Source organism: Tiliqua scincoides, chromosome 10 (genome assembly GCF_035046505.1).
Source record: "Tiliqua scincoides isolate rTilSci1 chromosome 10, rTilSci1.hap2, whole genome shotgun sequence".
NCBI lineage: Eukaryota > Metazoa > Chordata > Lepidosauria > Squamata > Scincidae > Tiliqua > Tiliqua scincoides.
In genome coordinates, this window is record NC_089830.1 from 1,243,719 (window position 1) to 1,266,523 (window position 22,805).

Here is a 22,805-nt window from a genome sequence, read left to right on the forward strand (position 1 = left end):
TTTTTGCGACTCGGACTTGAGATCCATCCCTGCTGGTTGCATTTTTTTCTTGCAATAGTTGTGCCTCCCTTGCTTTTGCCACATCTTTTTCCCACATGGCCCTTTTTGACAGGACAGGAAAATGATCAATATGGAAATCAGAGAAGAAGAAGAAGGGGGGGAGAGAGAGAGAGAGTGAGAGAGAAGGCCTGTTTGCCTTCTGGAGTCTGCACCTACTGAGAGATGTAAGTATCGGTACTCGTGGGAAACACAACGCGCAAAGCTGGGAGCTCCCCAGTAAGCCACACCATGGGAGTTGAGCAGGCACCGGCGGCTGGCAGACCCTAGAGAAGAAAGCAAAATGACCACACAGTCCTCTCAGTTACGGAGGTCCACCCTGCCCAGCAAAGTTCCCAGAAAGTCAGCTGAACGACAATGAAGAGGGCAAGCAGCAAACGTTCCTTGAGGGCTGTGGAAATGTTTCTACGACCACCATTTGCCCATCTTAAGCACATTCTCCAGTGCAATGGCATAGCTAAGGAGGGTAGGGTTGTTTGCTGCTTGCCCTCTTCATTGTCAGGGGTGGCCTCATGAGGGCTCCCCACATCTCAGAAGGCCTTAGAAGGCCTCTTGGAGGCTTTAGAAAAGCTCCTCCAGTTTTCAAGAAAAATGGAAGAGCCTAAGACCTCCGGGAAGCCTTCTGGGGAAGCTGAGAGTGGCCTCTCTGCACCTCAAATCACCTCCTGGATGCCCCTAGGGGGTGTTCTATGCATCTGGTCCCCCTGAAGGGTATTAATACCCCAGAGGGTGTTAAAATGTTTGTGTCCCTGGGTGCTAGTTCCCTCAGTTATGCCACTGCAGTCAGTCTCATGGTCTTGTGGCACCTGGTGCAGCTGTAAGTAGAGCAGAGTTTGGTCAGTCCCTGGATGGGAGACCTCCTAAGAACACCTGATGGACATCTAGGATAGAACTGAAGGTGATGTCCATGAACTCCTAGCCTCCTAGCAAGGCACTGACCAGAATGCCTTTGGCCCAGGTCCTGGGTTATGAAATCTCAAGGTTGATTTTTTTCCTATCTGAAGGCATAGTCTGAGAGCACATGAGGCTACCACCTTGTTGAAGCAAAGCAGCACTGAGATGAGAGACCACCGGAACACCCTACGTGCGCTGCCTCCAAATGTCATTGGGGAAGAAAGATAGGATCAAAATGTATGACATTTTGACAGGATTGAAATAAATAACAAATGGAATATTCGTAACCACACAGTTGTTGGCAACCTTCAGTCTCGAAAGACTCTGGTATCGCGCTCTGAATGGTGGTTCTGGAACAGCGTCTAGTGTGGCTGAAAAGGCCAATTCGGGAGTGACAATCCCTTCCACACTGGGAGCAAGTGCAGTCTGTCCCTGGTCTGTCTCCCTGGCTGTGGGCCTACCTTCTTTGCCTCTTTGCCTCAGACTGTTGGCCAAGTGTCTCTTCAAACTGGGAAAGGCCATGCTGCACAGCCTGCCTCCAAGCGGGCCGCTCAGAGGCCAGGGTTTCCCACTTGTTGAGGTCCACTCCTAAGGCCTTCAGATCCCTCTTGCAGATGTCCTTGTATCGCAGCTGTGGTCTACCTGTAGGGTGCTTTCCTTGCACGAGGTCTCCATAGAGGAGATCCATTGGGATCTGGCCATCATCCATTCTCACGACATGACTGAGCCAATGCAGGCTTCTCTGTTTCAGCAGTGCATACATGCTAGGGATGTACACATGCTAGGGAAGCACACAGTAGTTCCACCTTTCAAAGGCAAACCCCTGAACTCCTTTCGAAAGGGATTCTGGCTCCATGTAGAGCTCCAGCTTTGCATGGAGAGTGTGGAGGGGTTGAACCCTAGCCTCTCCAGGTAGGGCTGGGAAGCCATGTCAGAGAGTTGTGACCAGTAACCAGACACAATACAGGGTGAGGGGCTCTAGTGGTTTAGCTTGGGAGAAGGTTGCTTAGAATTGTCATCTGCTCACTGTGACGTTCAGTACAGAAAGAGATGCTGTACCCTTTGCTCATTCCCTCCATCACTGATGCCCTTCGGAAGCAAACATTTAATCTGATTGCAGAAGAAGGAGGAAGCTTTGAACTGCTTAAAAAACACGCTTACTCTGGGGGCTTGCATAGGAGAGAACTTAAAGGGTAGGCTGTACCTATAGCAAATATTGCAACACAGAGCTGGAGCAGCAGAGTGGCTAAGTGACTGTGCTGTAAAGCAGAACTTTCCTGAATTGACTCTTGCCTCTGCCACAAACTCCCGACGTGGGTCTTAGTCAAGCCACTCAGCCTCAGTCACAATATGAGGATAATGCTTGCTCATCTGACAAGGTTGTTGTAAGGATTCCAGCAAGTTAACACAAATGAAGCACTGTGCACATGCAGTAGAGAGGTGTTAAGTATTAGTGGGGAAAGGCATAGACATGGAACAGGCCTGGCCCATCTATGAGGCCAGCTGAGGCCGTTGCCTCAGGCAGAACACTGGGTAGGGGCTTCCTCCTCGCCTCAACTGCTTCCCGTCCTCCTCCCGCTTCCTGGATTGGAAGGCGAAGGGACTGAAGTGGAAGAGGGAAGAGTGCTGGGCATATTGGAGTCTTTCTCCCAGAACAACTGAGCTATTCTTTCCATTTGGGGGACAGATATTCTGACCGCTTAATCTTATTTATTTATTTATTTATTTATGCATAGTGACAAAGTTAGGCAGAGCCGGTTGTGCAACTCTTTTAATGTTGCTCGATTTGCAAGAGCGTGCAAAAATCTCCAAAGCTTGTGAGAGGGGGAGGGGTGTGCAACATGGGAGGTTTGCAATGATGTCTTTTACAGGAGGCTTGCAAAATACTTAGGCGAGTGCGCCAGCGTTGAAATAAATTGGAAGGAGATATAAAAAAAAATATTCAACAGATAAGCGTGCCTGCAATTACCTTAATTAAACAAATCAGGTTCTTTAAAAAAAAAAAGTCAAGGCAGAACCCAGTCCAGGGTGGAAGAGGTTGCCAAATGTTCATTCAAATGAACATGCATTCAAAGAGCATCTCAGTGAAATTACTACCTATATTATGACAGAACTATTTTCTATATTTAAAATTTGCATGAATTGCATCAGGACTGTGCATAGAATCAGAGGATATTAGAGCCGGAGGGGGAGCTTAGCTAGTCCAACCCTCTGCTCAGTGCAGGAAAATGCAATGGCATCCCTGGCATAGTGCCACCCAAACTCTGTTGGAAAACCTCAAGCAACCATGAGGTTGCCATGCTGACATACCCTATAATCACAGGAGACCTTCCAAGAGGAAGTTCATGCTGGTGTGTAGATCCCAAGGGACACCTGCCTTCATCTTGCAGTCTGTCACTAATAAGACCTCCCCTTCCCCTGCCCCACTCCGTTCTGTCTCAGGGTCTCATTTAGGGCCTCTAAAATGTGTGGATGCCCAATTGTGCAGCTGCCTACCTGTGGCATTGGTTGGGCATTTGTTGTAGACTATTTCTCCGGCAGCCACTTTCTTCCATGTCATCAACATGACATACTCATCCTTGCACATCTCGTGGTAGGCTGCAGAAGGAAAAGAGAGCAACAGGTGATGGACCCAGTGGTGCGGGGCAAGACATACTAACGTGCATAGCCATGAGACCGCACCCGTGGGACAACAAAGATGCGGGTGGAGATATGAATGAACCATGATGAATGATGGATGGATGGTTGGCATGACATAAGACGTATTTGTGTATTGTGTGTATTTGTCGAGAGTTGCTGAGTAAATGCATGGATTTGGGGGAGAGGTGAATGGGTGTGCACACTTTATATTCAAAGGGGAAATTATGGGGAGGAATTAGGGCACAATCCTAGCCAGGTCTACTTAGAAGTAAGTCCTATTTTGTTCAGTGGGGCTTATTCTCAGGAAAGTGTGGTTAGGATTGCAGCCTCAGACTCTTAAGTACAGAATATATAGGGCAGACATAAACCCTAGATTAAGGGTGTCAAACTTGTTTCACACAGCAGGCAGAATAGCATTTGTGATGCCTGCTGATGGCCGGAAGTGATGTCATAAAGCAGGAAGTGATGCCATTAAGCAGGTCAGAACCAGAAACAAGCATTTTTTTTTTTTCCCAAACTTAGGAACTCACTAGTTGCAAATCACAGAAAATACACAACTCCTGATCAATTGTCAAGGTATGGGAGAGGCCAATTATCATGCCGGCAGCCCTTTCAGCAGTGACATCTTGGCACAGCTGAGCAGTTAAGAACAGCTGGTGGAGCCGCTGAGATTACTGAGGGCCACATCCAGCCCGCGGGCCTTATGTTTGACTGCCCTAGACCTCCTGGCCCTGGCCCTGCCATTGCTCTAGACCTCCTGGGGGTTGTTCTGCTGACCAGACTCAGGATTCATCTAAAAACTTCATGCAGTCTACTGACCATGGGTGTTACCCATTCTTATTCCCTTCTAAGTTCTACATCAACAGGCTCCCAGGCAGTTAACTAGGACTAAGTCCCAGACCAAGGTCCCTGCGTCAAACCCCAAAGTCCTTGATACCGAGCCAGGGGGTGAGTAAACTGGGTTTGGGGAGGGTGACAGACAGACAACATGGAGCAAACAGATATATTGTACATAAAGACCTGAAAAAGTAGTCAGACCAATGACTAGGTAGGTGACCAGAAGGGGCTGAGGAGCAGGGAAGGATGGGCTGGCGTGTCTCTGAGTGAGTCCATGGCAAAACAAGCCCTTCTGTCCAAGGAAGGGGGGAGGAGCTCTGACTACTTTCTGCATAGGCATGGGGTGTGTGATGGGGCTCTGTTTGGAGGGCCCCAGCCCAGCGACCACACGAAGTACCTGGGCACTTCTTCTCGTTGCACGTCTTGACTTCCTCCCCGCTGCCCTCACACGGGTAGCCTTGCACGCCTGTCCCCTGACACATTCGGAAGCGCCTCTGCCAGCCCGTGTCACATGTCTTGGAACACAGACTCCAGTGGTTCCAGGGGCCCCACTTGCTATCCGCTTCAGTTCAGGGGAGCAGAAGAAAAGAAAGAACAATTAGGAGTCAGCGGTCCTGTTCCCCAGAAAGCCCACTCTTCCAAATTAGTTCTGCAGAGCTGGAAGCCCAGAGAGAATGGCAGGGAGATAGAAGGGCTCCTTCCTTATCACTGGGGTGCAACTGCTGCCTGATAATGGCTTTAATCAAATATTCCACAGATGATTAAACCCATTTATCAATAATTCAGATCTCATTTAAACCAAAATGCCCCTTCTTCCCTTCCCAGCCAGGCCGCGACCAGGAGGGTGCCCTTAACAAATGGAATTCATTTTAATTCCTCAGGAGGTGAGCTTCGTTTCGAGGCTCTGAATTCTGCAGATTTAAGTGGTTTGAGTAACAGAGTTAATTTTCCGGGGCCACTAAATGCAGCAACTGAACTGGAAGTTTTTGTTGTTGAGGAGTGAGGGGCTCAAACTATGGAGAGCAAGAGTGATTTGGGTTACACCCCCCAGGCGACTGGGCTGGATTGGTAGGTTGTACACCACCTTGAGCTATGGAACGATGAGAAAAAAATATTTTAGAATCATAGAGTTGGAAGGGCCCACAAGGTCATCTAGACCAACCCCGTGTTGTAGCAAGAAATCCTCCTAGTGCATCTCCAGCAGGTGTCTGTTGAAGCTCTGCTTGAAATGCAGATGAAAATAAATAAATTTTAAGGTACAAGATGGAAAGTTCCCCAGGTTTTGTGTGTGTGTGTGTGTGTGTGTGTGTGTGTGTGTGTGTTGTTGTTGTTGTTGTTGTTGTTGTTTTTGGGGGGTGCTTTTTCTTGTTAGTGGCAGTGACACCCTCTCTTTCTAAGTTCCTCCTGTGTCTGCAGGCAGTGATGGCAGGAACAGCACTGATACTTTTCAAGGATGCCATTTGGTTCCCAGAATGCCACAGAAATTACACCACAGAGCATAACTCCTGAGTCATTCGGAGGGGTGGGGGGGATTGGGATGAAGAAAAGGATCATCACTGCCCTGAAAATGAGAATATGAGTTTTGCAACCACGTATCCCAAATGACTAAAGCAGACCCTCTATTTTTGCTAGATACAAATGGGACAGGGGAAAGGGGCATTTAGATCTACCCTACCCCTACCCCTAACCCAGTGCTATTCAAACTGGGGCGTCGTAACGCCCCAGCCTGAGGGCCCTGGTCTCTGCCCCCTTAAGGGGCGGGGGCAGCCTAGAGGCGGGGGGAAGGCAGCAGCGCAATCTCCAGGATCGCGCCGCTCAGGGGGCTGCAGGGGCTAGGATGCACTTACCCAAGCCTCCTGCAGCCCCCTGGGGTGCGGGGAGCCCGGCGCGATGTCTGGCAGGGCTCCCCGTAGCAGCTCCGCATCCACTTTCCCTGCTGCGGGGAGCCCTGCCAGACGTTGCGCTGGGCTCCCTGCACCTGGGGAGGCTGCAAGAGGCTTGGGTAAGTGCAAGCCTTCCCCCCGCCCCTGCAAGGACTTACTGGCTCTCAAATTCTCCCAGAGAATTTGAGGACCACTGCCCTAACCAATGACCAGCTTACAGACTACACCGGGATGGGAAACTTAAGTCTCCACATCCAGACCCAATACACAATATTTCCAAATCTTCTCAATGCACACTTTTTATGTGTTAAAATTGCAGGTACCTTTCACTGATGCAGTCCAAAGGCAGGGCTGGCCTTAGGACAAACTGGGCGATTCAGCGGAATCGGGCACCATGCTTTGGAGGGGCTCTGTGCCTCCCCCAGCATGGAATCGTCCATGCTGAGATGTGGCATGCAGAATGCTGCGTTGGCCCTCCGACCCAACCCTGTGTCCGTTTGGCTGGAAATGGGCCTTCCAGAAGCGATTGGTGGTGATGTCATCACAAGAAGTGACCCCTGGCCTGCCGGTGTAAGTCACCTTCTTGGGCACTTCTCTGTCAGCAGGTACTTTTTCTCCGTCTCTACATCTAGGCTATATATCCTTTCCAGGGATAAGCCCCATTGAACAGAATGGAGCTCACTTCTGAGTAGACGTGCCTAGAACTATCTGCTTCTAGGAGAGCTGCACGGGAAGAAGGCATGAATTCATGCAGAGCTACAGCAGGCAGATTCCTCGGAGGCACAGCTGAGTCCCTTGCGCTGGATTTGAGGAATGACGCAGTCACCCCCTCTCCCCAAGGGGCAGACTGGAAGGAGGCCAGGCCAGAGCAGCCACTCTTGCAGAGAGATAGCAAGCAGCTTCCTCCCAGGGGAAGGTACTTTGGCTCCCCAGAGCCTTGGGTTATTTAATACGCAGTTTTCTCCTGACACACTAGCAGATCCCTGGGGGCACAGCTTGATAATTGCTGCAATCGCTTCTACGCTACACTGGCTTGTCTCCATCTCTCTTCCCTTGAGTGCTCTCATCTTCCTTTGTTTGTTCTTTTGGCCTTTTTTTCTATCCTGTACCATTTCAGGCTGCGTGTTTTATGCCCCACTCCCAGGAAAGCAAATAAACATACACCTGGCGCACACAAACTCCCACTCACCCAGTCCTTTTGCCCTTCACTCTTATTCACTGCTTTGTTTTGCTTGATGAGAGAACAGTTGAAATGCCAAGCCCAGTCCAAAACTCACACCTGCCGCCAGGGGTGTATCTAGGGGGTGGAATGACAGGGTATCTGCCCTGGGCCCCACTTAAGAGGGTGCTGGGTGTCGACTTATGGGGCAGCAAGCAGCAGTAGCATCCCCCCTGCAGTGCTCCAGGTGGTTTCCTATCTCTCTGTGGTGGGGGTGGGTGGGCGGGTGGAGGATGGTGTTCATTCCTTCCAGTTGGGCCCTCCTGAGGGTTTGTTTCACTCCGAAATTGAACCAATCTGGGAGGGTGGTGTAGCACACAAGCTCGGGGACGACGTGATGATGCAGGTGGGTCACATTTCCATGTCACCACCTTGCCCTGCCCTGGACACCAGTTGGCCCCAGGACACAGCTACCTGCACTCTGAGAAAAGCTTGATCACATCCTTCTATAGATCAGTGTTTTTTTCAAACTGTGGGTTGGGACCCACTAGGTGGGTCATGAGCTGATTTCAGGTGGGCCCCCATTCATTTCAATGTGTATTTTACGTTTACTATATTAGACTTGATGCTAGCATGGTGTGTGACTGCATTTGGAGAAATGTTAGAGATCTGTATTTTAACAGGCTACTATGTGTATGCTTTTAACAGTGATAGTCAACGGGGAGTAACTCCCGGGTAAGTGTGGATAGGATTGCAGCCTTTGGGAGAATTTTTGTTTGGAGAATTTTTTTTTAAATAGATCAGCAACTGCTGGGGAGGGTTAGGAGGGTTCTTCTTTATTTTAAATATATATTTTTTTAATTTATACTGATCGTAGACTTTTAATTTACTTAGATTTGATTTTGTTGCATGGAGGAGCTAAAAATTTTCCTGCTGGATGATGTCACTTCTGGCCATGACATCACTTCCAGGTTAATGACATCACTTCCGGTGGTTCCCAGCCCTCTGGGGCTTCCCTGGGTCTCCCAATGCTATAAAACCGGCCTGTTCCAGCGCAAGTTAGTATTGGACTGTTGGTGACTTTGAACTGATCATTATCTCTCTCAGTCCAAACTGACTCAATCTGCAATCCTGCACACACTTTCCTGGGAGTAAGTCCCATTGAACCCAGTGGAACTTACTTCTGAGTAGGTATGCATAGGATTGGTCTGTCACAGGGCTGGTGGTGAAAACTGTATACTGCCCTAAACTCCCTGGAGCTAGGGTGGGGACAAATATCAGAAGACCTGCCATGGGACTAGCCAGCAGCCTGCCAGAGTTAGATTTGGGAGGTCAGAGGTCAAGTCTCAAGTGGTGGTCCAGAAGCAACCCAAACACCCACTCATCACAAACTGGAAGTAACGAGACCCTGCCCACTAGCTCATTGTAAGAACAAACACCACCAAGATCCTAAAGCACATTTGCAAATTAATAGTGATGTCCAGCAGAGACTCCAAGCGCTGGAGAGGAGGAGTCTCAGGGCCCAGGTGTCCCTGCAACCCGTTCTAGGCACACCCAGCTCCTTGTGTCCCGCCTGGAGTCCCCAGCCCCAGTTGTCACTCCTCCATAAAAACTGGCAAATGAAAATCAGTGCCAAGGGAAAAGAAGGCAGCTGAAAGCCATCTGTCACCGCTGCTGGATGACTGGCATCTCTGAACCTGCCATCACAGGAGCTGCAGGTTTACAGAGAGCAGATGTTGCTCCAGACAGATTGGCAGAGGGTGCTGAGACTGTGCCAAATCTGCCAAGCTGGAGTTCATGGGCATCAGCTGCGGCTCTGGGACGGAGCAATCCAAGAGAGGAGGGGACCGGTGACACGGTGTGGGGAGCAACAGCTCAGCTTGGGATAACAGCTGCTCTCGTCAGCCGCCCTCTGCGACTATAAACATGAACCGTGTTGGGCCACCAGGACATATTCTGTGCTCGAATGGGGTCTCTTTTAGGCTTTCTCAAGCCCCAGACGCCATGACAGTTCAGCGATGGGCCTCAAGCTCCCCGGAGGAGCACCCCATTTGAAAGCAGAAGGTCCTGTTTCAATCTCTGGAATCTCCAGGTAGGGCTGGAAATAATCTGGGTTCCAGAAGCTGTTTCGACCAGACAATAGCAGGACCCACTAGCAGCACCCACAGGTAGACCACAACTTCCTTGGCCGTCTCGTCCAAGGTGGGTGGAAAAGAAGAGAACTTACACAAGAGGTGCTCACAGTTAATAAGACAACCACAACGTGCTCTTTAGCTATTTCTCCAAGGAGTGGCTTGCAAAACACAAAAGCAGAACTAGCCACACCCCCAACGCACCGTGCCAGGAAGGTTCACTTTAGGCCACTTTGGGCATTGCTCCTACAGGGCCCGCACGCTAGGCCGGTAGATCATGGCCCTTGCAGCAGGGATGGCGGTGGTCCCACATAAACGTTTCACGTTGGGCCCTGCAGCTCCTAAGGCCGGCCTTGGGTTCACCAACCAGGGACCGTTGACTCTGAAACTTCAGCAGAGCTATGACTGCAGCCTTCCCCCCTTTTCCACCACTGTGTTTGCTCCTTACCTGGACACTCAGGGTTGGAACACTCTCTGGCGTCGGCATGAGCGCCTTTGCACTCTGCCCAGCCGTGAGCCGACACGCTGCATTTGCGGGTGCGCTGCTGAGTCCCGTTGGAACACGACACGGAGCAGCGGCTCCACGACCCCCAGTCCAGCCACTGGCCTTCCACTGTCGGGGAGAAGCACAGTCCCGTCAGCACATGGAGAGGGGAGGGGGTGAGTATCAGGAGATGCCCCACCCCGTTTTACCCAACCCGTCCTTGTTCTGTCATCTCACCCATCTCCCTGCACCCTACCCTATGGCAGAATCCTACAACCCCCCCCATAATTGCCTCTCACATTTCACTCTCTTCCAGTCGAGCATTTGCAGTTCCCCCAGGTGCGCCATGAACAGGAGGACCTGCACCTAGTCAGGAGCCACACTGAGGCCATTCAGACAAGGAAGCCAAGCCATGTGCTGTGGGAAGAGGCGGGGGGTGGAAAGGAAATGAGAGAAGAGGGAGTCACAAGGCCAAACCACTTAGACAAAAATATGGCATTCATTTAGACACCAAGGCCGGAACTACGCATTCGATTAAGCAGGCAGCTGCGGCTGGAATCATCAATTGCATATCCAGGCCTCTCCTCCATTGAGACTTGCACCACTTATCTTTAACCTGATGCAGTGGTGGGTTGTGCTTCTCTGAATTCTCAGCCACCGATGATGTGGCAAAGGCAGGGTCGTGAACAACAATGGGATGCAGGCACTGGGCAAAGTGCCCTCCATTCCAGCCAGCAGCAGGAGCCCCTTGAACCAATTCTGGCTCCCCACCTCTTAGGGCACTGGCCATCTGATTACAGATGGGAAATATATAGTTAAACGCATCCTTGGTATTTTTCCAGTCACCATATGTTCGATACATCAGGTAGCTCTGGCAAAAGCATGAAGAACATAACGGATCTATGCAGAGTGAGGTGAGAGGACTGTCCTAGGCTCAACTTCAGGAGGAAAGTCATATTTCCAGGGCAGGAGGTCTGGTCTAGAGGGTAGAGCCTCCGTTTGCCTGAAGGTAACATCCGCAGGTCGCCAGTTCGAGGCCACCGGCACCGCGAACGGCGAGACCTTGAAGCAGCTGACAAGCCCAGCTGAGCTATTCCACCTGCTCTTTGGTGTGAGCGAAGAAGCGTCTTGGCTGCCCTTCAAATGAGAGATGAAGGAGCTGCTTGTCAGCTTGTGTGGGAGGAAACTGGAGGCCAGAATGTGATACCAGATCAGAAAGATCCGTCTGAAATGTTGTGGTTCTTGAAAGACAGAACCTTCTTCAATTGTAAAAATCCCTATGGGGATTTAGAACAGCCTGCCTTTGTAAACTTGAATAAAGTCTGAGGAGAAATCTGACGACCAAGAAAGGCGGTATATAAATACCTGTATTATTATTATTATTATTATTATTATTATTATTATTATTATTATTATTTCAGAATGTTTCCCCGTAAAAACAAACGAACAAAGAATAAAAGCACAGACGAACAAAAATCCAACCCCTCACTATATGGGGTGAATAAGCCACACCGAAGAAACGGTTTAGGGCAGACTTCCCCCTAATTTGCTGGTTTACTACAGTGTTCTTCAACTTTGGGGCTGCAAAGCCTCAAGGGGTTGAAAACTTACAGGAATGAAAGCAAGCTGAATTCCACTGGACTAGAGCCCTGCCACGTCAAGGGAGAGGCATCTGATGTACCCCTTCAGAGACCAGGAGATGGTACCCCAGTCCTGTGCAGGTTCTTAGCAATTGTGCTAAAATAGCTTTCATTAGTGCCGGGATTCAGGGTAACTTTCTCTCTAATAAGAATACCTGGTTACAGTGAACGGTGCTGGAAGGGTGTAACAGGGGCAAGGATTCTGCAGCGACAGGAGTGGAGATGGGTGAGGAGAGTCCTGGGAGGGGGAGGGGATTGACAGCGGGGTCCACAATCTCATACTTTATATATTGGGGTCATGGCATGAAAAAGGTTGAAGACCACTGGTTTACTACATACAGAGAGAACTGGCTCCCCCCTCCCCTTTGCCTGGGGAGGATTCAACAAATAAAAATCTGGATTGGCATGATCCAAATCCTATCACCTCACTAGTGTGTAGAGATTGGATCTCTTGACTACATTGTGCCAACGTGCATTAAATGTAAGTTTTGCAGGAAGCCTCACTACAGTTTCAAAGGGGGCCCTCCCCCTCCCCTTTGGAGCCATTCCAGGTGTATGCCTTCATTTTCCTCCCACCACCTAGAATGCCTTTGGAGGGGAGGGGAGGGGAAGGGGCCGTTTGCACACTGCAGTGAGGCTCCCTGCAGAATTTAAAGCTTTGCACCCCCCTCCAGCTATGCCACTGAACCAGATCTTTGGCCAGAGTCAAATGGAAACCCTCTCCTGCAACTACAGACTTCAGTCTTGTCCCTGCCTTTACTTGGTTGGACAGAAACTCTTCTCTGCCATGAGGGTCTGATCCTGTCAACACATGGATATATTTACAGGAATCCTAACACAGCATGGAAGGTAGACAGTTGTTCAGAAGGACGCTTTGCTCCGGGAATTCAGCCAGCAAGGAAGATGTGGCTTCATTTGCTTTCTCCGTGCCTGCTCGTGTGGCCCTGGGCACCCGGCAAGCCCACAATGAATGGCTAGCAAGCTGTAAGGAGTCTGTGCAAGCCAGACCCACAATCTTGCTCTGAGAAGCATATGGTACCTGAAGGTTAGGACAGCTATAAACTCAGGAAGACACTAAATGGCAAAGCATTAGTATTCTACAGCTTCCTTGCGGAAGCCATGGAGAGGCCTTGAGTTTAAAGTCCTCAGGTTTAAAGCCTACTCAGTCGCCAGAAATTGACCCCTGCAATTCCAGACTGGAGAATACATACATGCTCCTGTTCAGAATTTGACAACCCCAACCTCAGCCTTTGAAAAACATATGATTAGGGGGGGTGTACGATGTGGGTTACTCCATATGCCAGCACCCCCCAGTCCTGCCTGCCCATACCAGCAGAACACTGGGTCTCTAAGCTCCTCCCATAGCATCTTCCAGCATCTCACCGCTGCATCATCACTCAGAGGTGGTACCCCAGTCGCTTTGGTAACGCAAGAAGGAAGACACTTTTAGCCTTCGTTCCTCTTTTTCCCACCACTGCCCTCTTTCAGTTTCTGGCCCAGTTCTACGCGGGGTGCAGACGAATCCATCTGGCAATGTGTCACCCTCCAAAATAGCCTTACCGCGGGCTGACAACCTCACGCGCATCGCTCTTCAGGCCCCTGATATGACAAGAGCCCAAAAACGGTTGTCATGGGAACGATGGGAAGGGGAGAGAGGCTGGATCCATGAGGAGCAGAGCAAGTAAAGGGCTTGCTAGCATTGGGAAATCTGGGGACAGCTGAGGCCCCAGGCGATGGCATCTTTCCCTATTTCAGGGGAGCAGTGGAACTGACAGACATGGATTTCTTCCATTCAAAGACATCCTTTTTAGACAGCGTAATCCTGTCTTGGACTTGCACCTGCAAGGCTGTCCCTGCACCAGCTGGGGATCCTGGCTTCCCTGCCGTCCAGGGCAGAGCAGTTGCCCACCTCTACTGCTTCCAGAGAAAAAGCAGTGGCTGAGCGCATGCCACAGGGGCCCACCACAGAGGAAGTGGAAAGCAGTGCGGTGCCACCTCCCCTGGCCACGGCACACACTCGGCCACCATTTTTTTCTACAAAAGCTGAGTGTGAGCCACTGGAGGGTGCTGTTGGGGAGTGGAAGGTGCTGTGCCGCCCCCCCCCAAGCATGCTGCCTGGGGTCACCTGTCCACAGATACCCCCCAGGTACACCAGTGCTCAGAGTGTCACAGACGTGCTGCAAGGCACATTTGTGCTTTCTCAAAAGCTGGCTGGGCCAGCAAAGAAGCTGACTTGGCAGCGCTGGATCCCAACCCCGTGCCAGGTGGCACAGGTAAATGTGTGCCAGGCAGTGCAGGGGCATGCTGCTGCGGTAGGCATGTTAGAGGTGACAAGGGCGTGTTCTGGGCAGCTCTGCACCCCAGGGCAAAGGTCCGCAATGGCACCCCACACAGGGTGCCACCGTCTGTCCATCCCCTGCGTGCAAATCCACACACACACCCCACTTACCTGGAGCTCAAGATGCCTCACACAACTCCAGGATGCAACATGGAAGCCTCCTGAAGGTTCCCCAATGCTTTAAATTGCTTTCAGCAAATGGGAAGCACAGTGTCCGGCTCCATCATGAGCTTTTGCCCCTTCAAGTGAATGGGAGATCTGCCACTGATTTTGGGTGGGGGAGGGCGGAATGGAAGGAGGATTGAAGGGGGCAGGGTCAGCAGAGGTCTCTTCCGCTGTATCCTAGCCCCTGTTCCTGGGCCAGGTAGCCCTACATGGGTTTCCCAGATTTGTGCCAGCTAAATAGCTAGTTAAAAATTGCCCTGTTTGTCCATGCTGATGTGGAATAGAGTTGCCACCCCTCCAGAACTGGCCTGCAGGCTCAAGAAATCAGCCTTGATCTTCAGGACGCTACCAAAAGCCATTTTTTGCTGGAGGGCCTCCTTGGCTAACTGGCATTGCATTGCACTGGCAAAAGTAAAATCTCCAGGAATAGCTTCAGTCGGACCTGGCAACCTGAAAATGAAGTCCCAGTGCTTTTACCCCCATTGCTGTCCCTCAGCTAAAAGAGCCCCGGTTGGGTATGCCGTACATGTGAATGGCCCTGTATGCGAAGCAGAAATATCTTTTCTACACAGAGACAACTCGCATGGGAGGTTACTGCTGTTTTTCTAAATGAAAACAGATGTTGATCCCTTCTGCCCCGAGTAAACCTGTAACTCTGCAGGTACCACCTGAAAAGGGAGAGCTTGAATACTTCTTTCCCACCCAAAAGAATATTTTGTGGGGTGAAAGATCACTGCTGAGTGATGTTCCCTTCTTCTCTGCATAGAAACATCACAAATAAACCAAACTTTGGAAAATAAGCCAATGAATAAAGCAAGACAAAAAGGGGTGTAGCTAAGCCTTCTGGCATTCAGGGGCAAAGAATCAATTTTTTAAAAATCCCAGGGTGTTTAACACCCCCTGGCATCTGGAAGGTGGTCTGAGGCACAGGAAGGCTGCACATGACCTCCTTGGGCTTTAGAAAGTTTCCTGGCGGCTACAGAAAGGCACTTTTGGTGTCCGCAAAATCTGGAAGTGCCTTTCTAATGTCTTCAGGAGGTCTCCTGGAGCTAAGGAAGGCCACATGGGGCCTCCCCGACCTTCAGAAGGCCACAGAAGGACTGCTGTCAGGGATGCAGGATTGGCAACCCCTCAAGGAATGGAACTCAAGGCAATGTAACCCCCTGCCCCCCTTAGCTACACCACTGGAGACAACACACTTTTTTCCCTGGACAAATTTTAAATTTTAAAATCATATCATCTGCTTGAGCTTTCACAAGATGGTTTTATTGCACTGGGAACAGTTTGCAGGAACTGGTCTTTTAGCACAGGGAGGGGTGCTGTGAGAAAGTGGGACGAATTGGGCAAGAGGAAGTGGAAGGGACAGGGACGGGAAGTCAAGGAGGCAGTTACTAACCAGGGCAAAGCGCGATATTGCACAGCTTAGTCTGCACCTCGGCCCCCTCGCAGGCCTTCCTGCCGTGCTGCGAAGCGACGCATTGCCGCGTTCGGATCCGGGACCCTCGCCCGCATGTCCTCGAGCACAGACTCCAGGGGGACCAATCCTCCCACAGGCCGTGAACTGAAACACAGCACATATATAGCAATCGGCCAACTGGCCAGTTTTTGGTGAGGGATTGTGGGACCAGGAGGTGGGTGGGTGAGCAGAACAAGGAGGTAACAGTGGCAGGGGGGTGGGAGGTGTGCAAAAGACATGTTTGCACGGATTTTGGGGGGGAGGAGAATGATGTAGGGAGGAGGAAAAACAACGGGTTGCTCTATCTCCTTGGGATAGAGCAAGAGGTAACGGGTTGAAGATGGCGGAAATCCGGAAGATTTAAGTTAAGCTTTATAAAGATTTTTTTTCTTTGTAAAAGAAGTAAGGCAGGATGGTGGCTTGTATGACCCAACACAAGACAACTTTATTGGTCTCACAGTCACAGTGGATGTTCAACATACTGTCAGAATATGAACCTGGGGCCTGAGGTTGCAGAGAACAGACTGCTCCTGGCAGTAGGAAACTGCCAGGAAGCCAGCCAGCCAGCCAGCCAGCCAAGTCAGAAGACCTCTTGATAATTCTGGAAATTCCATGCTTAGAGGCAGCATAGCACCCACTAGCAGGTACAATGGACTGTCCACATCCATGGCTTCCATGTCCACAGATTTAGCTATCCATGGATGTACAGAGGGTCTGTGTGGGTGCCCCTGGAGGCTCCCCGCCATTATCTGGGGCCACTGGAGGCACCCAAGTATACACAGGTACCTGAGTACCCATTGAAATAAATGGAGCTTACTTCTGAGCAGGCTCGTGCTTTTAGAAAATGTTCACACTGCTTCTATATCTGCAGCTCTCTTCTGGAGTTCTTTCCCTGCTTCCTCCCAGAGCGAGAAGCTCTGAATCTCTCCTATCAGAATCTCTCCTATCTCTCCCTAACCCTAACCCATCACAAACAGCATTTCTGCCTACATCACTGGCACCCTTCCCCTCCAGCCAGAGGCCAACTGCAGGGCTGGCTTTAAGCCAGTTGTACCAATTGGGCCCTGTGCCTCAGGCGGCCCCATGCTGGAGGTAAACATAACAAAATAAAATTAGTATTTTTACCAAATCATTTCATGGTCACTAAAACAAGTGGTTTTGTAGCTATTTACTTTTCAAAGGTCATCTGACACAGCAGCATCGTTGAAGGGAGCAGGAACATGGGGTCAGGTAACATGATGACTCCCTCCACGCATCATCATGTCACCCTCTCCGCACCTGTGCAGATACCCCCCTCCTCTGCAAACGTGCAGCCCTAGCCCAAAATAATCCCTGTCAGCCTCAGTCCTTTAAGGGTTTATCAGAAGCATGGGGAAGACTCTTCTCCTTCAGAAAGTGTTTGTTGTTAGACCTGGTCTCTGTTACCAAATACTTTGCTGTTTAAATTTTGAGGTCTTATTATATATTTATGATTTTCGTGTAGGTTTATCGTCTTTATGGTAAGCAGCTGTAGAAATCCCAAACAGGGTCGGTCCCACCACAAGGCATAATAACATAAGAACAGCCCCACTGGATCAGGCCATAGGCCCATCTAGTCCAGCTTCCTGTATCTCATAGCAGCCCACCAAATGCCCCAGGGAGCACACCAGATAACAAGAGACCTGCAAGGCTTCCTGGGAATTGTAGTTTAAGAACATAAGAACAGCCCCACTGGATCAGGCCATAGGCCCACCTAGTCCAGCTTCCTGTATCTCACAGCGGCCCACCAAATGCCCCAGGGAGCACACCAGATAACAAGGGACCTGCAAGGCTTCCTGGGAATTGTAGTTAAGAACATAAGAACAGCCCCGCTGGATCAGGCCATAGGCCCATCTAGTCCAGCTTCCTGTATCTCACAGTGGCCCACCAAATGCCCCAGGGAGCACACCAGATAACAAGAGACCTGCAAGGCCTCCTGGGAATTGTAGTTAAGAACATAAGAACAGCCCCACTGGATCAGGCCAAAGGCCCATCTAGTCCAGCTTCCTGGATCTCACAGTGGCCCACCAAATGCCCCAGGGAGCACACCAGATAACAAGAGACCTGCAAGGCCTCCTGGGAATTGTAGTTAAGAACATAAGAACAGCCCCACTGGATCAGGCCTTAGGCCCATCTAGTCCAGCTTCCTGTATCTCACAGCGGCCCACCAAATGCCCCAGGGAGCACACCAGATAAGCACATGCCTGATAAGGCAAACTGAGGCAGTTGCTTCAGGTGGTGACCACAGTGGCAGCACCAGGAGCATTAGGGGCTCTTGGCCAGGGGCCTCTATGAGCATCTCAGAGGCATGGTGGTGTAGTTGCGTGGCAACCCACCATATTGAATTTCGTACTGTAAACCGCAGATGGGTTGCTGGATACCCTGATCCAAACATTGGGTCTTGCACCATCTCATAGGAAGCATGGGCTGTGTTAACAGGAAGGCCCAGCCCTCTCTATATTTGGGAAGATAAGGTCTGTCCTAGTGAATAAGGTTGTCCTAGTGAAACCAAACGCTCTGCCCTCTGAGGATTTACAGCTATCATGGCCCTTTCAAGCAGCAAGTCATTCTGTCAAAGACAGCCAAGTGGTGACTGTAATGAGGTTTGCATCACCTCAACCTTTTTACGACTGGATAATTGAACAAGCTGGAGTGTGATGGAGTGCTAGCCCCAGGTCAGAGTGAGCTCATCATCTGAAGTTCAGGAAAGAGCTAGAAGTATTTGGGATGCTGCTCTCAACTGAGACACAGTTCCCTTTCCCAAGCAGGAGCTTTGCTGCATTCCTGGTTATTTTGGAGTAGTGATGGGGCATGTCAAAGAAGGGGCCAGCCTTCGCATTCGCGGCCAGAATGCACATTCCAGTGGCAAAGGGCGCTTTCTGGAAGCATGAAGGCCAGGCTGCCTCTGAGCTACTGCCGCAGACAGCAAGAGATGTGCATGCGTGGCTGGGGATCCAGGAAGCAGGGAGGGCATTCAAAGCAAAATGGCTGGCATATGTCCAAGGGGATCCAGAGTGCAAGAATACAGTGCACCCTCCTCCTCATCCATGGGTTCTGTATCCATGTCTGAAGGGCCCACAGTCAACCTCCTCACGTGACCTAAGGAGCCTCCTGCTTGCGTCCAGAGGTGTTCTGAGATGTGGGGAATCCATGCTGCAGAAAACCTCTGAGACGCATTTCCGGTTTCTGGGCAAACCAGAAGTGCCTCTCAGAGACTGCGCATGACCTCCTCAGAAGGCCTCCCAGAGACCTCTGAGAGGCACTTCTGGTTTGCTGAGGAACTAGAAGTGTCTCTCAGAGGTTTCCCCGCACATCAGAACACCTCCAAACATGACTAGAAGGCACTTCCACTTGTGGTTGGAGGTCCTCTGTGTCCCCACATATCAGTATCTGCAGGTTTGGTATCTGTGGGGGTCTGGGAACGGATCCCTCAGCAATACCAAGATCCAACCTGTATGCGCTGATGTGCAGGGATGTGTGTGTACACATGAGTATTTGAGGAGGCAGTCGCTTCAGCCAACTCCTCCCTCTCCCTTGGAGCTTAATTATTCTCCAGTTTTAAGAACAGGCAACATTATTGTTTTGAAATTTGATGTCATAGCTTCCAGTTGTGCTATTAATTTTTCTCAGTAAATTAATTGTTTCTAAGTGAGGCGGGCTTTGAGAACACGTCCCACTCACACACAGTGCGTGTGTCTCCAGAGCACTAAACACTAAGTCAGAGTTAACACTGTGCCTGTCATTGCTGGTGATATTACCATGGGCCACAGATGCGCTGCCTAATTGAAAATTCAAGATGGTGAGTGGCAGCAGATGGAGGGCAATTCCTCCAAAGCCCAGGTCTCCAGCAGGATTTGACCTCAATGAGGACTCTTAGCCCTGGCTGCGGTTCACACTATCAAGTCACAAAACAAAATGCCAGAATGCCAGATGCAGGGGAGGGCACCAGGATGCAGGTCTCTTGTGGTCTTGTGTGCTCCCTGGGGCATTTGGTGGGCCGCTGTGAGATACAGGAAGCTGGACTAGATGGGCCTGTGGCCTGATCCAGTGGGGCTGTTCTTATGTTCTTAACTACAATTCCCAGAAGGCCTTGCAGGTCTCTTGTTATCTGGTGCGCTCCCTGGGGCATTTGGTGGGCCGCTGTGAGATACAGGAAGCTGGACTAGATGGGCCTGTGGCCTGATCCAGTGGGGCTGTTCTTATGTTCTTAACTACAATTCCCAGGAAGCCTTGCAGGTCTCTTGTTGTCTGGTGTGCTCCCTGGGGCATTTGGTGGGCCGCTGTGAGATACAGGAAGCTGGACTAGATGGGCCTGTGGCCTGATCCAGTGGGGCTGTTCTTATGTTCTTAACTACAATTCCCAGAAGGCCTTGCAGGTCTCTTGTTATCTGGTGCGCTCCCTGGGGCATTTGGTGGGCCGCTGTGAGATACAGGAAGCTGGACTAGATGGGCCTATGGCCTGATCCAGTGGGGCTGTTCTTATGTTCTTAACTACAATTCCCAGAAGGCCTTGCAGGTCTCTTGTTTTCTGGTGCGCTCCCTGGGGCATTTGGTGGGCCGCTGTGAGATACAGGAAGCTGGACTAGATGGGCCTATGGCCTGATCCAGTGGGGCTGTTCTTATGTTCTTAAAATGGCTGTGGTGGTACAGCCATCCCCACCTGTTGAAGACCTGTGGAATAGACAGTACTGAGCTAGACTGACTGATGATCTGAGCATAAGGCAGCATCAAATATTTAGCTAGCTGTATACATGGAGTACGGGTTTATCAGCAACTATTAGCCATTTTGGTGCGGCGCAAAAAACCCTCCGATGACCAGATGCTGGGGATTAGCGGGAGATGGATCATCTCCAACAGGCCCTGGCTGAAATATTCCCTGAGGCATCTAGTTGGCCAATGGAGGATGACAGAATGCAGAGCTAACTGGAACAGTGCCCTGACCCAGAAAGGAAATGGGACCTTTTCTCACAGTCCACCAAAACAGTTGGTGCTCCTTTGTTTCGACAGAACAATGAAATCACACAACTGAAAATCAACACGCAATGGCTCCCCCTCTTTCCTTCCTCCACATTCGTATATCTGAGAAAAATGCATCTGGCCAAAGCACATTTGGAGCATGGGAACTTTCTAAGGCAACATGTTCAGCAATCTCACTGGTATCTGTCCAGCCCAAAGGAAGGGAGGCGTAGACAGAGAGACAACTACCTTACAAACCAAACAAAATCAGCTGCGATGCATTACGAAAACAGCCGAGGCCTGATCAAAGCCTTTGCTGAGAGCTGATTGAAAATCTTCATTTTTAAAAGTTTGGTTTAATAAGATTTAATAAGGAACTGCAATTCCTTAAGTGTTTCACATTTCAGTGATAATGTGGGAAGATTCATGGGAACAGTTAAGCTTTTTAAAAAATAGCAAAATTAAATCTGGTTTCAGTATAATTGGGTGGAGCATCACAACAAGAAATGGACCTGAAAATGAAGCTTTCCCCACGTCTGTGGCAGGCTACATCGTCGTGCAATTAAGCCAACTACGCATGCAACAGGCAACAATTATTCAGAGCTGCAGCCATTTGTACTGCAACTTGCGCTTGGGAACGAGGAGGGACATGATGTGCAATTAACTCGAGCGCACATGCAAGCCTCAGTGGCTACTCACATCTGCATTAATTCATAGAGTGGTTGGGGCTTATGAATGGGGCATTTGCATGCCAGCCGCGCATGGAATGTGCATCAAGCATTCAGATTTGTGCTGCCGCCTGTACGCTTGAATGTGCAATGATGTATTAACACACACACACACACACAAAACTACACATGGCACAGGCAACAATAATTTGAATCTGATTTGCTAACATGGCACATCCACTTTGAGTAACCAGGGTCCCAAACATGCAAATGACACTGTGCGTGTGGGGGGACGGACGGAAAGGACGAAACATAAATACTGGCCAAAATCAAGACATGGGTTTTGCCCACTTGTAGGAAATGCCATGTTGAATGAGCATCAATGCTTGACCATCAATGGTTCAGACCTTTGTATATTGGCAACCTTCAGTCTTGAAAGACTCTGGTATTGCGCTCCGAAAGGTGGTTCTGGCACAGCGTCTAGTGTGGCTGAAAAGGCCGATTCGGGAGTGACAATCCCTTCCACACTGGGAGCAAGTGCAGTCTGTCCCTGGTCTGTCTCCCTGGCTATGGGCCTTCCTTCTTTGCCTCTTTGCCTCGGTCTGTTGGCCAAGTGTCTCTTCAAACTGGGAAAGGCCATGCTGCACAGCCTGCCTCCAAGCGGGCCGCTCAGAGGCCAGGGTTTCCCACCTGTTGAGGTCCACTCCTAAGGCCTTCAGATCCCTCTTGCAGATGTCCTTGTATCGCAGCTGTGGTCTACCTGTAGGGCGCTTTCCCTGCACGAGTTCTCCATAGAGGAGATCCTTTGGGATCCGGCCATAACCATCATTTTCATTGCTGCATTGCAAGCAACAGAATTGGGGGGTGGGAGCGGTTTGTCATTTTTAGGAGGGGCACCCACACAAGTGTCAAAAAAGAGTCTCAAGTTTCAGAGGAATAGCAGCTTTTTCTTTTAAAGTATCTCCTTGACACTGTTAGTGTGGGTCCCTGGGAAACAAAATGGCAGGCAAAGACACTGGGGAAGCAAGCAGCGCATGAAGCACTGCGGCCATTGACAACAGTGACTTGTGTTCATAGCTTCAAAGAAAGATAGGCAGACAAGAGCCACCCCACCACCGTGGGTAAGCCACCCATCCAAATGCCAGAATTGCCAATGACAACACTTGCAGTTCCCTCCCTAAAATGGCTGAGGCAAGAAGGTTGTTGCACTTGTGCAAATTCACTTCCTCTGGCCCAGTCCCTGCTCAGGGCTGCCCACAGCGAGAAGGGATGCTGGCGCGGGCTCTGTTGCCTCCCGCAGGCTGCCGGAGAGCATGCGGGGGCAGAGAGGTAAGTAAAGGTTTCATTTACTATGGGTCTACCGGGACCGATGCCATCTCTTTAACTGGCACAAGGCCACATACAGGCAAGGAGCGTGATGAGGCCAAAACAAAATGGAGGATATCAGCAGAGCCAAGGCAGCCAATCCCTGACCTCCC

At 50.3% G+C, this 22,805-nt stretch overlaps 1 protein-coding gene across 8 annotated transcripts in view; it reads right to left on the reverse strand.

Moving 5' to 3' along the window:
• The window catches only part of ADGRB2 (adhesion G protein-coupled receptor B2), a 184,609-nt gene that overhangs the window by 59,516 nt on the left and 102,288 nt on the right, over positions 1-22,805 (reverse strand). For 6 of the 8 annotated variants that reach the window (XM_066638040.1, XM_066638039.1, XM_066638035.1 and 3 more), the window contains 4 exons: positions 10,051-10,215; positions 4,826-4,990; positions 3,448-3,549; positions 217-323 (listed from right to left, as the gene is read on the reverse strand). In XM_066638040.1, coding sequence (XP_066494137.1) covers positions 217-323; positions 3,448-3,549; positions 4,826-4,990; positions 10,051-10,215 — 539 coding nt within the window. Of the gene's footprint in view, positions 1-216; positions 324-3,447; positions 3,550-4,825; positions 4,991-10,050; positions 10,216-15,625; positions 15,791-22,805 lie in introns of all 8 variants that reach the window. The other 2 variants (XM_066638041.1, XM_066638038.1) reach the window with 2 other exon arrangements.